The sequence below is a fragment of the Ischnura elegans genome, chromosome 12 (assembly GCF_921293095.1).
Source record: "Ischnura elegans chromosome 12, ioIscEleg1.1, whole genome shotgun sequence".
Taxonomy (NCBI): Eukaryota; Metazoa; Arthropoda; class Insecta; order Odonata; family Coenagrionidae; genus Ischnura; species Ischnura elegans.
The window spans coordinates 88539316-88557234 of record NC_060257.1 but is presented as its reverse complement, the minus strand read 5'-3'; the positions used below and the strand labels follow the sequence as shown (position 1 = coordinate 88557234).

General features: G+C 36.6%; 1 protein-coding gene across 1 annotated transcript in view; it reads left to right on the top strand.

The window, feature by feature from the left end:
• Positions 1-17919, top strand: part of LOC124169435 (peroxiredoxin-6-like) — a 68777-nt gene that overhangs the window by 31787 nt on the left and 19071 nt on the right. Inside the window, exons 2-3 of the mRNA XM_046548034.1 lie at positions 2940-3096; positions 16432-16649. Coding sequence (XP_046403990.1) covers positions 2940-3096; positions 16432-16649 — 375 coding nt within the window. The remainder of the gene's footprint in view (positions 1-2939; positions 3097-16431; positions 16650-17919) is intronic.

The window sequence follows — 17919 nt, the reverse complement described above, 5'->3', positions numbered from 1 at the left end:
TTCCAATTTAGTCCCTGGCTGTCCATTTCCAACCCTGCTAGGATGATTGGCAGTCGACACGGCTTCTCCAATTAACTGTTTCCACCGCATATAAATATGAGAGCTGTTTAGAAGTTAAAGTCTGTTTAAGAATAAATACATTCTCAAGACAATTACAAAAATGTGAGTAATACACGTATTTTTTATTTTCGATTTTTATAAATATGAGGCTTGAAGTTGAGGACATTTTAAAAAGAAGCTCCCACGTGTGCCGACGTTTAGAAAATTTAAAATTTCAGAAAAATATTAAAAATAAATAAAGATAAAAAATTAAAATTAATTTCCAAAAATTCGGAACGCACATTTTTTAAAAATATAACGACCTAAACCGTAAGATTCATATTTATGAAAATAAAAACAAGAGGCGAAGAACAAAAAAAATATATATATGGTAAATATTTCGTAAACCTAATATGTTTAACTATTTTAATTATTGTAATGCATATTTAGACAAGTCTGATGCGCCCTTGTGGAAGAGAATGGAAAGGTACATTGGACAAAGAAGGAAGGGCAAAAAATTGCTTGACATAGGGGGATGGGTAGGAGAAGGGTGAACATTGCTCGGAGGGGTATGAAGGAGATGAATGACCCTTTAAATAACTATTTTTAATTGTTCTTGACCACTGCTTTATGATTCGGCATTAAGAACTGGAAGGATATCTTGCTTATTAACCTTCAGCCAACGATTAACTCGTAAGAGAATATCCAAGGCTTCAGCTTCAGAATGTTTATTCAAGATTTTTGGATACCAAATTCTTAAACTGAAGCCCCAAAGATGCTATGATGCAATGATGCCGATTTACAAAAACATTTGGGGGGGCACAAACAATTTTATAGGTGGTGAGTTTTAATTTTTTTGAAAAGCATTTTAGAAGAGTCATATGATCAACATTAGAACCCTGATAACTTTAATCTCGATATCTGGACACTCCGGGAAAAATCGACAAGCCAGACTCATTTTTTCCTCACACCCATAATGAATTTTGAGGGCCCCTCAGGTCCCATGGAATCGGCGCCACTGCTCTGATGTTTGAGGGAGTCTTTTGCTGAAGGTTTAAAAGTAAGATTTTTATTTGACCAAACGTTATTCTGAGCCACTGATACGAAAATGAAATATGATTTAAAACTGATGATTTCAGGCTTGACTGTGAAATATTTCCATTTTGGTAAAAGAAAGAAAAAAATAGTGTTATGTTCATTAATATATTTGACAAATCACGACTCGGGATTCATAACATAATTTTATCACGAGGATGTAATCTGACGAGGTAACTTTATTATGAAAATCGCATCGTGCTTTTTCAAAATTATTAACGAACATAACAAAGTATAACTTGAAACTTTTGCCAATCGTAAAATGTGTTTCGTTAAAAGAATATTGGGAGAGTGCGACGACAAAGTGAGAGAAATTAGCATAACTTTTTTATATTAATTAAACTAATTCTCCGTCCTTAGACCCCATTTAGAATACGCTGCCAGTGTTTGGGACCCTCTTGAAATAGGCATAAAAACAGAGTTGGAACGCGTGCAAAGAAGAGCTGCCAGGTACGTGAAAAATCTTTACGATAGCCTTGTTAGTGCAAGTGACCTGTTGGATAAACTCGGATGGAATCTTTGTCAGACCGTGGATTGAAAAATAGACTAATTGTAAGTCTTTTAGATAAATTCAAGAGCAATGCCTTTTCTAACGAAGTTAGCCATATCTTACGGACGCCAACATACTACGGAAGATCAGATCACATAAATAAAATAAGAGAGATATACTGTAGAAAAGACAGATTCAGAATGTCTTTTTTTCCACGATCAATGAGAGATTATAACGGCAGCGTAAGAACTCACAAATATATGAGATAACTTGGTAGGGTAGCCTAATAACTTATGTATACTTTAATGCATGTTTCCGAATTTTATTATTATTTCTAACAGCATGTGGTAGTATAATTTTTAAGTATGCGTAACGTTTTTTCGACCGTGTAGTGTGCATTTGGGAGTCCAATTGCATGCTGCATGCTGGTGATTGATCACCCCCTACCAAACACCCTAGTTTTAGCTCGGAGGGTATTATGTAGATGTAAGCTCTCGCAGCGAGATTCATTGATGCAAATTGACGCAAAGCGCAATAGAGTGGTTTCCTATCATTTTTAACTACCTAAATCGAAAGATTATTACTCCTGGAGTACGCATTTCGCACTTTTAGATCTTTAAATGACGATATCTATTTTTCGCGATTAATTGAAAAGTGAACATTTTCAAGCGCGCGAAAACGCGACGGCTAAGTATGAATGCTGGGAAAACTCCGTGTGACGTCGTTCTGGTTCCCGCTGTCGCCGTGTGAGGTGACCTTGGGGCGAGGCTTTGAGCGCTGATACGACGGAGAATGCTAGCAGGTAGCAGAGTACCATGCTAACTGGTAGCGCTTGGCTTAAATAATGATTATTAATACCCTATCAAACGAAGAAAACTTTCCGAATTTAGGTAATTTTGATGGGTGATTATTAAGACAGGTTTCCCTGAGCTCTGTGCCTCATGCATGCATTGGTAATCTCAGGCGATGTAAAACTCCTATCTTCTCGTATAGAAACTAGGTCCCTGTGACGTCACGTGGAGTGGCATCGCATGGGCGCCAATCTGGTCTTTTTCAAATGAGGTTAAAATTGACCATTGACATTCGTCTAAACTGGGAATTATAAAACCAAATAATTGGTATAATATGAATACACTAATGGTGGGTAAGGAATCGCAATCAATGCCTTTCGTTTTCTTTGATGAAGGAAACCACCCTATACGCAGCTGCTCCCGAAAGCCGTTGACATCTGACATAGTTTATACTTTGATTTTCCATTTTCCTAAATATCTATCTATGTCTATCAATGTATCTAATCCATTTCCTCTTTCTCCAGGTGGGCTGTGGTGTTCTCGCATCCGGCCGACTTCACCCCGGTGTGCACCACGGAGCTTGGTCGCATCGCAGTGCACGCCAACGAGTTCAAGAAGCGAAATGTGAAACTGCTCTCCATCTCATGCGACAAGCTGCAGTCCCACAAGGATTGGGTCGCGGTGAGTCTCCGAACCAAACAGCAACAGCTTACGAGTCAATGTCTGATTGCACGAACGATTTCGTCGGAACGGAATATGGATGAACCAAATTAGAAGAGGTTCTGTTTTGTGTTCATGCATTTGATCAAGTTGGGCGGTTAAAAGGTGCATTTTCGTGTTCATTTATGTTAAAGTTAATAGTAATTGTTTTAACGAAATGTTAACTTAAATCAACAAGGGAAAGTGTTGAAGTTTATAAATAAGCAAAGGGTTGTCAAGGGTAAGAAAAAGTTGTTGACTAGTTACCAGTGCAGACGAATAAATAAGTTAAAAGAGACCGCAAAATCGTGAATAATTAAGAAGAATAACTGAGTAACATTAATTCACGTGTTCGTACATTTACTCATTGACTCGTACGTGTTAATATATCATGGATGCTGCTGGAACTCTAAAAACCATAAATACTCTACACAGGATTCTCCACTCCCATGGTTCCATTGATTCACACCGGTCGCAGTACATAGCGGCGCTTCAGTCGCTAGGATACCAGTCACATACACATTAGCTTGCAAGAGATACGCTACGCGTTGATTGTAATGGTTTATTGCTGATACTCAAGCTGAATCATTATAATATTAAGCTCAATTTCATATTTAATAGTTAAAAAAAAAGGAATTAAACATTTACAAGTGAAATGTCCTCCCTTCAAAAAAGGTATGCAATTAATTGAAAATTAGGTTCAGAGGTTACGGTGATGAAAATATGAAAAACCATTCTGAAGTTCCAGGTTCGATTCCTATTTGTGATAATATTTCTAGGTAATTTCCTTTTACTTTTTCTTTTGCAGGAACCTGCTATTCACAATTATATTCATGATTTTCACCTAAAATTTTAATTACGTGCGAGGAAAATTTTTTGTACACTTGCGACGTCGCGTCGTATGTTTTTCCATTTCTTTCACACAGAAGCTTCCTTTGAATTGTTGCATTTTCGTGTCGCAACGCGACGAATTATTAAGATAAATATGTATTTGGTTTCTTTTTATGTTGCAATATGATATTCTCAACTGATTCTTACCATTCATGCCTAGTTTTTGAATCGGATTTCGTTAATAGTTGAACTTTTAACAGCTTGCGGAGTAGGAAAAACTATAACCGGAAAAGCTATATTCTTTGATGATTAAAATTGATAATTCTCCTGATTGAAAAAGCATTTACATTACATTTACATTTACCTACAAGACGCTTCTCTGGAGCCTCTTGTTAGATGAGTGACAGCTCGCTGATTGAAAAGATCCCGTCCGCCTGACTGACCGTCCCCAACTCTGGAGGAAGAACCCGTTCCCTCCCTGGCTCCCTCTATCTGGATTTCAACGGAACTTTTCCAACGATTTGAAAAATAGGCTAGGTAAGAGTCCACAAAGCCGTATTGCCATATGAAATGAGTCCAAGTACATGTGTTATGTTAAAAGTGCGTCGTGTTGCGAAAAGGAAATTAAATAATTCAAAGAGAAAAATTGAGAAAACATCACACGCCGAATGAGCATTAAAAAATCCTCGCACAGAAAAAGTGAAAATCATGAAAATAATTGTGAAAAGTAGACTTCTGTAAAAGAAAAAGTAGACAGGAACATTTAAAAAACGAGTACCGCAGATGAAAACCCGATCTTAGAACCTCATCGTAAGAGCCGAACACCGTAACCACTGGGCCACGACAGTGTTAGTATTGTAGTTATGCTAATCTCAGACGTACTTGGAATTAAGTATATTACACTGACATAACATCAGACTACATTTTGATTCAGGACAATAGAAAATCAGAAAAAAGAATTCAGTTTAGTTGAGCAATGGTTGAATTTTTAAAGGTTCACCACAGTGCGAAAAAATAATATAAAAATAGTGGACGATAGGAAGGAATTTTTCATGTTCTCTCCTATTAGTTGTAACTTAAGATTTACAAAGATATATTTTTCCGCAATAGCGGAAGACATGGTTTCTATAATTTATCTAATATGAGTTCAATCGGATGTCTTTTGTGAAATATGACATTGAAAAGACACAAACAGATTGATTTGTCGGAAAAATAAGGATTCCTAGAAATGCAAACAAGTTAATGGCACTTACGTAAGTGAAACAGAATCATTGCCGCTATCTTCATACATTTCGCAAGTATCGTAGTCGCTTGAGTGTTCCCACTTATTCAAACTGTTGCGAATGTAGCTGAGTAAACAAATCAATATACTTAGGTAATTGCCTCTGCCAGGAAAATAAAGCCAATATATTAGCATATTAGGTTTCGTAAATTGAAACTTATTTCTATATGTATGCATATTCTCACCTATTGAAAAAAAAACACGGAAAAATAACTTTTTTATGAGTTCCCCTATCATCATTTGATGGATTACGAGTCAGATAAATTATTTGGACTAGTTACTGCAACAGGAAACACAACTTTGACTTTATTGTCAACCTATGAATGAAGTAATGCTTTTATTTAGAATCTTCCTTTGTGAGACAATCCTATATGATAGCATATACCTACCAGGATTCAAAAAACAGTGTAAAAAAGTACGGAATAAATTAATCTTGTAATTTGAGGGAATTCTTTCAATTTTTGGCCATTGTTTTATCGAAAAAAAAACTCGCGGAATGAAGCCATTAAAATAGCAGAATTACGCCAAAAAGTTCCATCTTTCCTATTACTGAAATCGTGTTGATCGATACTGAGCTCTGACAGTATGCATCCAAAGAGGCTAAATAGTTAAATTTTTGCTTAAAAAGGCGAGGAAAGATTCAATTGGTGGAAGTGGAAGCTGCGTAAAACGCGTTTCGGCTCACTGAGCCATCATCTGATACAATATGATGGCTCAGTGAGCCGAAACGCATTGTACGCATTAAAAAATCTTGTGGAAAAGTGCTACGATCTTTTATTTATTTAAAAAAATTAGGATAGAAAATTCGTTTCGAACCCCATTGCTGCAGGATAACGTCCTTTACCACGTATCTTTACTCGCAATGCCATCTAAGAACATTCCTTCATTCCTATATTCCATTCATATCTATAATTACCACTAAACTTCTTAATCCGTCCTTGGTCTATCTCTTGACCGCAATTAATCTTTCCTCGCCTTTGCTCCGGTTGATTACGCGCTCATTGATTTCATATCAACATTAAACAAACGACAGACCACGCACAAATATGAGCCTTATCTTTTAGCGCAGCATATGGTTCGCGTTCTTTCATAGCACATCTTCGATACTACGCTCCACTTTTCGCAAGCCTCCGTTAAGGTGACCTTATTCATGGCCACTTGTATTGATGCTTCTCCCAGCGAGCAGGTTTCACGGCGAGACAAACAGATAAGATGGAATGCTCTATCGAAGGCCAATCTTATAATACACGGTTCAATAGATTTAATTTGCTCTCTGATTTTTACAGATCTCCAGCAAAGTTTTTCAAACCATAGAAATAAAATGATAGTGGTTGTTTTACATAAGGTCGTTGTGCTTTTATTGTGATTTAAAAAAAGTTTATATACTTACTTGAAATTACGTTTGCAGACGGAATGCCACATTTTCGGAGAAACTTCGGTTTCTCTTTAGCTATTACGATTGAAAACATATCGTCAGCTCTTAACCGTAATGATAATGATAGACGGAGATATCGTATTGTTCACATAAATTGTGAACAATACGATATCTCAGTCTATCATCATCATTAGTTATGTTCCACGACATATCTCATAAGAAAATTGACTTTATTCGTAACCGAAAATTAGTATTAAAAAAAAAAGCTTTCCATTAAGACATACCATGAATTTCTAGTTCAGAAACTCGCATGTGTCAAATATAAACCATATAATAATCCTATCTGAAAGTTCGTCCATAAAATCGTATGCCAGAATACCAGTGCGTAATGGACGAAATTTCAGATACGATTATGTTCCTCAAATTTGACACATACGATTTTCTGGACTATAAATTCAAGATCCACCAGTGTGGAATGGTGTTTGGAGATAGTATTTTGCGGTTACGAGCGGTCCGTATTTCCGGCCATTCCGTCGTTTGGTTGGTCCAAATGTTACCAGACCGATGCTGGTCGCTTTCTCCAAAGAATCTTTCGACGTCTAAGGGATTCTTAATCGATTTCGCGTCATTAGGTACTTCATCAAGCAAAGGGGATAATTACAACATTTTTGCGAAGCAAAACTTATTTAATTTATATCGAGTTAATTAGACATTAACCTTATAACTTCCAAAATAAAATCAATACTGACTCATATTAAAAATAGGATTAATATTTGATATATGAGGTTAAAATTTAGTGAGAAAACGGGTATCGGAGAGCAGATATCTGAACTATATGAGTCTAGGACAGATTTTATCAAAGATATAAGCTAAAAAAAGAAAATAATTGTGACCTAAGAATCAGTTTGGAAGAAAAACCACTGAACTGGCATGGCGTGAAATTAATCCATAGTTTGGATGCGTTTTAGAGCGTGTGAAATGAAGATCGTCTCATGGTGACGCCACTATCAATAGCAACCTAGTGGTGTACCTTATCAACGTAAGTTTTAATACGGTGAATGCGATAAAATCCTATGCAAGGACTTCTGTCTAACGTGCTTAAAAGGATACTCATCATTTTCAATCATCTCTTTGCGAATCGGTTGGAAATATGAAAAACTGTCACACTGTCCCATAAATAAGGTAGCTGTTTTGCCAAGGTCATTGTGTGTATGATAAATGTAAACACTTGAGTAGTTCTTTCAATTCAGAGTAGATATGAATGGATTGGTTGTCTGCTTCCGATATTCCTGATATTCCTTCGCCTTCGCTTAAGGATGTGCAGGTACGAAGCACCTTAAATTACGACAGTTGCACTTCGAGAAGTAATCTCCTGATAACACGAAAATTAGATCTGTGATTGGTATCTGCGAAGAATCTCGAAGTTCTTCCCGCTTAATTGACAGGTGTAGGTGCAATTCCGTTATCTCGAGGACATCACGCACATTTTGCAATCTCGTGTTTAGCCTTCTCATTTCCAGTTATGAGTTAGCACTATGGGAAATAATGAAATAGGTCGTGTAAATTACCATTTGGTCAAGTTATCATGAATGAGTATTAATATATGACTTTGCGGAATGCCTTCAATGACGGTATTGATGATTTTAATACCTTTTAGGGCTTCTGAGCTTCATAGTCGAAGTGAAAAGGTATAGCGGACGATTTTACCAGAATTATGACTATATAATGTTATAATTAATTAATGTAATAATTGAAAATACATAGGTATGTCCTTCATAAGCCTCTTCATTCTGGTTTTCGTCACACTGTGAATCGTTTAAAATATACAGGGTGTCCCATTTATCTTGACCACCCGAAATAACCTTTTGTCCAGATGTAATTTCAAAAATGTGTCAAGCAAATGTTCATTAGCCGTCAGGGGGACATAAATCAGCATGATTGCCTTCCTTGTAGCTTTGTTATTTACAAAGATATGAACAGCGGTATTTCTTTTTTAAATGGCAACCTACATTTTTTATTCGGCTATTCATTTCCTCTCCATTTAAAAAAGAAATACCGCTGTTCTTATCTTTGTAAATAACAAAGCTACAAGGAAGGCAATCATGCTGATTTATGTCCCCCTGACGGCTAATGGACATTTGCTTGACATATTTTTAAATTTATATCTGGACAAAAAGTTATTTCGGGTGGTCAAGATAAATGGGACACTGTATAAAACTGTGACTTTGATCTGCACGAAAGAGTTACTGCATTATGAAGATCGTCATGGCCATTGCAAGTGTAAACACTAAAAAATCAATAATTTTTTTCAACTTAAACCAAAATGGTACGCACAGAAAAATTTCATTTCCATCGCATATTTTCTGATGAAAAACCGTGTTTGTGTAACTCGAATTTATTTCTCTAAATTTAAGGAGGATCAAATCAGAAACCAAGCACAAACATTTCAAATGTATGTTCTTGTGATTGTGTTCAATCGAGTGACCGCCAAAACAATATAGGGAGTGTTGAAATAGCGGAAACCCTGTTTTAAATTATGTTATATCTAGCTTTTTCCCCAATGGAATTTTCCAACTTCATGAAAAAAACTCACAAATATATTACCAATTATATCAGCTTTTGGTTTTATGCTCAATTTATCTTTGACTTCGTGAAAATAATAGTAAATTATAAATTGACACTTTGGTTAGATCATCAAAATGTGCTGGTAATGTGGAAACGTTTGTATTCTGGCTAGTTGTTTCTGCTGGCTCAATAGTTGCTCTCAACAATCAAAACAAATATCCCCCTGGAATACATAGAGGCAAATGGCGCAAAGCAGTAATCCGTTTTTTTGAGCGTGTTCCACCAATTTTAAAAATTAGAAAAAATTAGGATTATACTTATAGGGTAGGGGTAACAATATATATTTTTTCGGCTTGTCTAATGTTTCCTAAAATTTTCAATTTAATTTTGAAAATTTCAAACTTATGTGAAAGTTTAGTTTTCGCTCAAATAATTTTGAAAAAAATCAGAATGGTAGAACGTAATAGTATTTACATTTTAAAACCAAGGAAACGAATTTACAAATATGAAAACTGGTGATATGGTTAAAAAACTAAAAATCGTGTTTCAATTTTTTTTTGGAGTTATTGGCCATTGTTAAGGCCTGGAACTTTGGGGAAACACATAATTTTGGATGCACTTTAAGTGTATATTTTTTATTTTAAAAAATGTCTGGGGGCATTTTTCACCATCTTAACCTGCTAGACCCTTATGAAGTGATTGTTGCAATACTTAATCGAGTCCCACTTATCAACTAATTTCTTGTGGAGCAGAACGTAAGAAGAGGAACTTATAGCATCTTTCTTTGTTACCAACTTTAATGAGACGCAAAAGACGTTTAGTTAAATACGTAAAATAAACTACCGAGTATAATAGAAATTACTATTAATAGGCAATTGTAATTTTTCCATTAATAGAAGGCGATAATCCCTGCCGACAACTTATGTGATATCAATGTGAATCATGCAAATGGAGTAACGAGAGAAACTGCACCTTCACATAGAGATTCTACTCAATATTAACTACTACCCCCAAGCAAAGCCAGAAACTATTTACTCGTCCATTCCATTAGCTAGGTTGGAGAAAGATCGGGGAATGTCTACAATGCCATCGTATGGCAGTATTACTTTATCGTGAGGTTCTCAATCCTAGGCGTTTTTCTATTAATCTCTATCCATGGTATCTCGAAAACTTAAGTCCATTTGGTGCAAAAACATGTCTCTATTGAAATTTCATCTTCAATCACTCTGCCAAGTTTGATTGCCATCTGGTGGTGACACGGGGTACCTCCCTTGTCATCACCAAACAATGATAGTGCCTTGTTTCGATGCTTACGATATCTAAAAAATCCAAATAAAATATATTTGCACTTTTTCACTCATTATTTCCAATGCATACGACGCCTTTCGGCTTACAGAGCCATCTTACGGCGAAAGACCAGAAATTATTACATTTACTAGATTCTTCTCTACTTCTTAAGTATTGAAATAATTGTGGGAAAGTGGAATTACACTTTATTAAAAAATTTCAAACTTCCGCTACATCGCGCCCGAATTGGCTGAACTTGTCTGACATCAATCTTAGGGAAAATGCTTGTAAATGCTACAATATAGATGTAGTTTTTGAAAAACAAACTTATATAAAGGTCTTCATAACATTGATAGAAATGAAATTTAGGGTCCTCGCTGGAATACTTAGAATATTAGATAGATAAAACTGCAACTTAACTCATATCTCGTTGGTTACTTGAAAATGCAACTGCTATCGGCTAAAAAGTATAAGCACGGCATTATCTGTATTCTGTGTACCCCAGGTAATTTTGATATTTATGACCACGATGGATTCCATCTATAATGGAAAGAAAACTTATTTTAGCTCGCGCAATTTTCGTTTCAAACTACGATGTTGCGGACCTACCTAAGAGGGTTAGCCTTTTCAAATTTATTTGAAGAGTTAAGGCTAAATTATAATTTCTCATGTAATTAGTTATGAATATTGGATACTTACTCTTGATAGGGCCAAGATATAAGAAACCTTTATAGCATATTAACACTAGGAATACCGGACTTGACACCCCTCCTAGAACGACCATATGGAGTCATTTTGACTCCTACCTTATAATTGTTTATTTTTCCAGTTTATCTCTGTTTTTATTCATGCATTGCTTTAGTTTATCGTTTTTGTTTATTAATGCACGATTTTGTTTATTAATTAAGACGTGGTTATAACAAAAAATAATATTTTTTTAAAATGCGAGATTCGGCAGTATTGCTTTGAAATTCATTTTTCCTACATGTTATGTTGTTTTAATAGGATTTTCACAGAGTAATTGGATAAAACAGCAAACATACACATTTCAACACATATTATCATCATGTTTGAATGATCAAAAATATTATCTAGGCTACATGGAAGTTGGGAAGATAATTAAATAGAGAAAAAAATTGCACTTGATAAGCCACGCATTTGGCTAAGATACTTTACAGTTCAAGCATTGTCGTTCATTTTAATTGCCCACACAAAGATTTTTGGCAGGTCATACAATTCCCAACAGATCGATTCTTTTTGCGCTTTTGTTTTGCCTGGAAATATTTTTTTTGCAGAATCCCGTTAGAAGAATATGCAGCATTGGAAACTCCACGCTTTTGTCGAGATCTAATAATAGTATCAGCCAACTCTGTATCGAGCTTTTTCAAAAGCGTCTTGCGCGAAATGTTTTAGGAACCTAGTCTCCTTGTATACTATCCATGAATACCTACTATGTCGGAAGTATTTTTCAACGAGTGGATAGGCCATCGCTGAGTATATGCTCTTGTGGTATATTTGTGATTTCATTTCTTTTGGTACTTCTCTTCTATTTATTTACCTTTCCCACAATGCTGGTACCCTAGCTTTTTTGCTCTTCAGCGAGTTTGACTAAGATAATGTAATTATCTACAGTAATATTTCGCCCTTTTTCAGAAACGGTTGCATTATTTTCAGTATTACTAAAACGGCAATCTGCATGAAGTGAATTATCTTTTTCATCATAAGGGAAGGCATTTCCAAGATACATATTTTCTATCCTTGTCAACAGCTAGCCAATATTCATGGCCGTATTTGTCCGGCTTAGAAGAAATGTACTGAGTGAAATACACCTGATTTTACTGGGGAAAATTTGTTCAACAACCGTGATGTACGGATTAGGTTTGTAACAAACAATGTAATTATCTGTGAATCTATCCTACACTATTGAAAAGACGGCAAACTTGACAGCTTTGAGATGCTGGAATCGATTAGATTTCTCATCAAATCTTACATAGTGCAAAATTTTTACAAACCGGTTCCCAGTCGTTCATTTTAGAAAATGGTATTCCCCAGTCATTTGATCAAATACTTGCAATAGAGAGATCATTTGTACCTGATATTCCGCGGGCATAAAATATGGCTATACATGCATCTAGCTCCCTATTGGAAAGAGTAAAATCTTCATAATTTTGCCTGCGTGCTTCCACAATTTTACGTCGCTTTATGTGAGTCAGTATAAACGAATCAATAAATAATCGTAGGTAATATCTTTGTTTTGCAACTCCTTATGAAAGGGAAAGTAAATGTAAATTACTGCATATCCTTCGCATGTGTTTTGTCTGAATCTTCAGACTAGCTAGAAACGTTTTGAGGGATAAAACCTTCGACTTCGTCAGAGACGAAATGATTTTCCTTTTCGCATCCCTACTCCTTCTGGTCATACTGCCAGTCAGAAAAAATGGAGGCCTTACTTCACAAGAGTTCTGTAGTCCACTCGAGAGTTCACTGGATTCACTAATGCAAAGGACAGCGCACGGTTTTCATGTACGACGCGCGACAGCCAGCGCTGTCAGAGCTGACAATGCTAGGACAATAACTTTATTTCATTCTACTGATTTATTTTCCTGGTTCATCCTTGTATCAATTGAAGGATACAAAGGTACTTTTTCAGGTTTGAAAATCAACTTCCACGTAGTCAAGGCTGAAATAAAAGCACTGCAGCGATATACGGTGTACACAGTATTGTGCTGCGCGAGTCTTACAGGTGGGGAGAAGGGAGGGGTAAGGGAGTATGGGCAGACACGACGGCTTCTAAACCCATGAATTTGAAAATACTCAATATGAATGGCATATTCACCACTTTATCGCAAGATAAAATGATATCAGGACATTCATATGGTTTGTAGTTCCAAACACGGACCCAAAAAATTAGAAATTCCTTCAAAGTCTCGCAAATATTGGCCTAAAAGCGAAATAATTATATATTTTAGCCATCGATAGATTTGAATTAATTATTTACATAAGAAGAAATATACTCTTGAACAAATATTACTATTTGGCGAAAAGACAAGCAAAATACATTAGGGAGTCAAAATGACTCCCTTTGGTAGTCAAAGGTAAATCTTGAAAAACGTGGACTATTTTATTTTCTAGAATTATTTTAATCGCATAGCCTTATTTAGTGTCAAAAATGAATAAAAGTCACGGAATTTCAGGCCGGAATTCGGAAAATTTTTGTCAGGGGAGAGAAATAAAAATCGCGAGGAGTCAAAATGACTCCATCGGTAGTTCTAGTGTTAAATGAGTCATTCTAAATAGATGGCTTTCCAGCCTCAATCCTGCGGAAAATCGACATAATTAAATACAATCTATTAAATGATATTATGCCAAATGCAATAGGAAATGTAGCAAACGATATAGAAAAATTTTCCCTAATTGAGAATTATATTATTGAGTTTGAGTACCATTTTCTTCAATTATGTTACATACCTGGGTTAAAATTGGCTTAAATACCCTGCTATCCTAATAAAATTGTGCGCGCCACGTCTTGGATGTTAGCAGGGGGTGATTAATTACCTTAAGGCAATACGCCTAGCGTGCAATTCATGGCTATCGAAAAAATACAATGAAACCAATGTTGAATGATGGAAATGGATTCATTCTCTTCTGCGATTATTAGGGATGGACGGATCCAGGATTTTTTTCGGATCCGGATTCGGATCGGATCCTTGATTTTCGGAGCCGGATCTATCGGATCGGATATTTTCGGATCCAAATGCATTTTCAAATTCCTGCTATTAAGCGAAGTAATTATTCCATTTTACTCTGGGTACGTACAGTCAAAGGAATGCTTTTTAGATTTCCACACACATTTTAATATTTTCATAAATCAAAAATCATTTTATGGGCTTTAAAGTTGTTTTTTTAAACATCTTTACATGCTCAGGACCTAAACTGTTACGCTTGGGTTTGGAAATGAAAATAGGATAAAAATCTTCGGATAAACCACTGACTAGTAGCGTAGGACAAGAATCGCATGCGACGGCGCATTCGAAGAGAGAATCGGAACTCTTTCCACGTTTATGGGGCGTTGCATTCACTGAAGCTATTATTTAAAATTTCGGATCCAGATCCGATGTCTTCTGCGACTTTGGATCCGATGTATCCGATGGAGGGCAATTTCCGCGGATATTTGGATACGAGGTATCCGATCCGACCATCCATAGTGATTATGTGATGCGCGAAGGCTTATTTTTCAGTCTGACTCAGGCGAATGAGTGTCGACGTTGGTCTCAACGGTTCTCCTTGCTTCATCGACTTAGTATTGCCCCCCCCCCTCATAAGGAACTCTGTATATTCTTCGTTGGGGGAAGCCGAAACCTTTATTCGGGATCAAATTTGCCCTATGCTGGAAAGTTGCCAACTTTATCAGAGTATCAGATCCAATTTTTTTTCAAAATTAGATATTACGATAACCATTGCTGCACAAGCCCTAAAGGTTTAAATTTTGCGAAAATTCAGGATGAATTTAGAGACAAACACCTGTCGAGAAAAATGTTACTGGAACCAACAATAAGCTCCTTTTACCAATAAGCAATGATGAATACAATACTTAAGGTTATTTTGACGGAGTTTAAAGTTTATAAAAAGGAGTTTATGGTTTTACGATGAGTGAGAATGATCAACAAATTGCGAGTGTATGCAACCCGCGTGCCACCCATAATGTCTTCCTGCGTGTGGCGCTACTTAACATTTTGCCGAATATGCGGTAAATTAACTTTTCTACAACTTTTTCGCATATTATCGATCTTTAAATGCCTCAATGATCCTTTAGAGGGAAATAATTCCCATAGTGAAGCGTAGAAACAGTTAACTGCGTACAGGACAAATATGATTTTGAAAAATGTAATTTTTCGGCCCATCTTATTCAAACGTCCTCCAGTATCATTGGAACTTCCACAGGACCTCCCTAAGCTTACAAGGTGGTCTGTGGATGGTAACGATGTTGTGCCTGGATAACATCCGTCATATTTTCCCCGAAATGGTGGCGACGATGGGGAGGGACGCTTAGGCGGCTGACTTTTCCTATTCTGTGTGCGATTCATCCTTAGGTTTAGGCAAAAGAAATATTGAGATATTAATTTGTTTCCCTTGCCTTCAACTTTTAACGTTGATTAGCTTATTGGAATGTGGGTCTTCAAGAATTGAATGCAAAATATTGTACCAAAGTTGTACTACTTACAGCTGAGGATGAAAATTAATCATCACTTTAATATCGTCATCATCTCAATCAACAAGAGAGGAGTACAAGAAAAATGATCAGAGCAAGTGAGCTGTATAACAACGTCAAACAGAAACCCATCTTTTGGAGTATCAGCAACGGAAATTTTAAACAATAATCCAACAGAACCCTTAGCACATATTAATGCCCGGATGAAGGTATATAAATGTACCGAAAAGTTACTAAAAATGATTAATTGAATTCGTAAAGACCTAAACTCTAAGACACAGATCAATGTTAAAAATAGATAGTGTAAGACGATGTGGCTGAGAACCTGCCGACACCGAATTTGTTAATGTTTGGTTTGATAAACGATTTAAATTTTCCTGGTGAATACTTGTGACGAATATTTCTCGGGTTTGCAGCCAGGTTAATGCGCGTTCGAAGATTTTCGAGGCGTTTATCAGATGATCTCTGCATTCTCTCCGGGTTTTCACCGCGTCCGTTGGGTTTTGACGAAGCACCTTCGCTGACATTGCAGTCAGGGTCTTCAGGTCGAAGAGTTACTTTATGTAAAAGTAACTCTTCGACCATAAAGTAAAGTAACCATAAAGTAACACAGCCTTGAGGGTGGGAGACAAGTTGTCTACAGAAACGTCGGCTTTTATAAAAGCATTAACCTGGCTGCAAACCCGATAAATATTCGTCAGATGTTTGGTTTGGTTCGTAATAATTTTACACCTTTGAACTTGCTGAGTGTTTTGATTATTCGTGTAGGATATCAAGTCGTACTGCCTGGACATCCCCGGAGAGTTCCCGTACCCAATCATCGCGGACGAGAAGCGCGAGTTGGCGGTGAAGCTGGACATGCTGGACGAGGAGCAGAAGGACGACACGGAGGCTGGGCTGACCGTCAGAGCACTCTACATCGTCGGACCGGACAAGAAGCTCAAGCTCTCCATGGTCTACCCATTCTCCACGGGCAGGAACGTAGAGTAAGTGTCCTTCTTCTTTAGATCTTTCCCATTGGAAGTAATTATGAACAACCGCGATTTATTTTGGCTTCTTCGCAATCGATTCGTGATGGTAAATGGACAGATCACATGGTGGTTCCTATTGGCTGACTACAACGATATCATTTGTTTTTATACTGTTTATTTCGATAAGAAAGGTAATTTCTTTGTTAAGGTAATTTAAATGTAATGGTCACCTGGAAAGATATAAATGGAAATTATGGTAAAATACATTTAAAAGTGTTTCATTGGCATAGTTTTTCATTTCCCATCATAGGCGGATTTAGGGGCGATTAAATCGAAGAGGTAAAAAAACTCTTCGGATATAAACTGTCACAGGGGGTCGCTACAACCACCCAAAGCCGCGTCGTTTCGCATGCTTACTCAGAAATGATGAAATAACACCCACCTAGCAGGAGAAGCGCGAACTACGTATTAGAGCGATGCGTGCAGCGATTTTTGTGTCCCCCTTCGTGTCTTATTCAGGACTATGAATGAATGATTACATTAAATTGATACGTGAAGGCATGGAAGACTATCACCATGTTTTTTTACAGGAATAAAATAAAAAGAATTCAGCTGTACGTAAATTAAAAAGATGAGATAAGAATTTTGACATACCTTTTTTACAATGATTAGTTTACTGATTGACACTAATCTAGTACTTTTTGTGGTACATCGAAACGTTGGCCAAAAAGTTTGTACATCATTCTTAGACCTGTAATGCAGTACGCTAATAAACATTAAAAATTGAAATCCAGAGAAAGGAAAAAGAAATCGATATTTATTTCCATAACATTGAAGATCTTTCGGGTTTTACACCTGGTGAGGTTATTCATCTCTCTTTCCTCTAATGTTTCCATGTTTCATCGTCTTCATGGATCCAAGAATCACAGTTTTCACTTTGAAAACATTTTTCCCGTCTGGCAATTGCGAACGGAACAGGTTCGATTCTTGGATCCCTGAAGACGATGAGTTAGTGGCACGTGGAAACGTTTGAAGGAGAGATGGAAAGCCTCACCCGGTGTGCAACCCGAGAGATCTTCATACAGTTTGCCGCGAAAGCATCAGGCATTAATTCATTTATTTCCATAGTTGAAATAAAAATTATGTGTTAGAGATTTGCATTGTCTGTGCAAATTATCTTTAGTGTGTAACAATGCTAGGTGCATAGAGGGCGTTTGAGGAGGAAGCTGCAATACTTTAGGAGGCGGTAGGGAGAAGCGATTTTAAGAATTTTTTTAATCTCTAA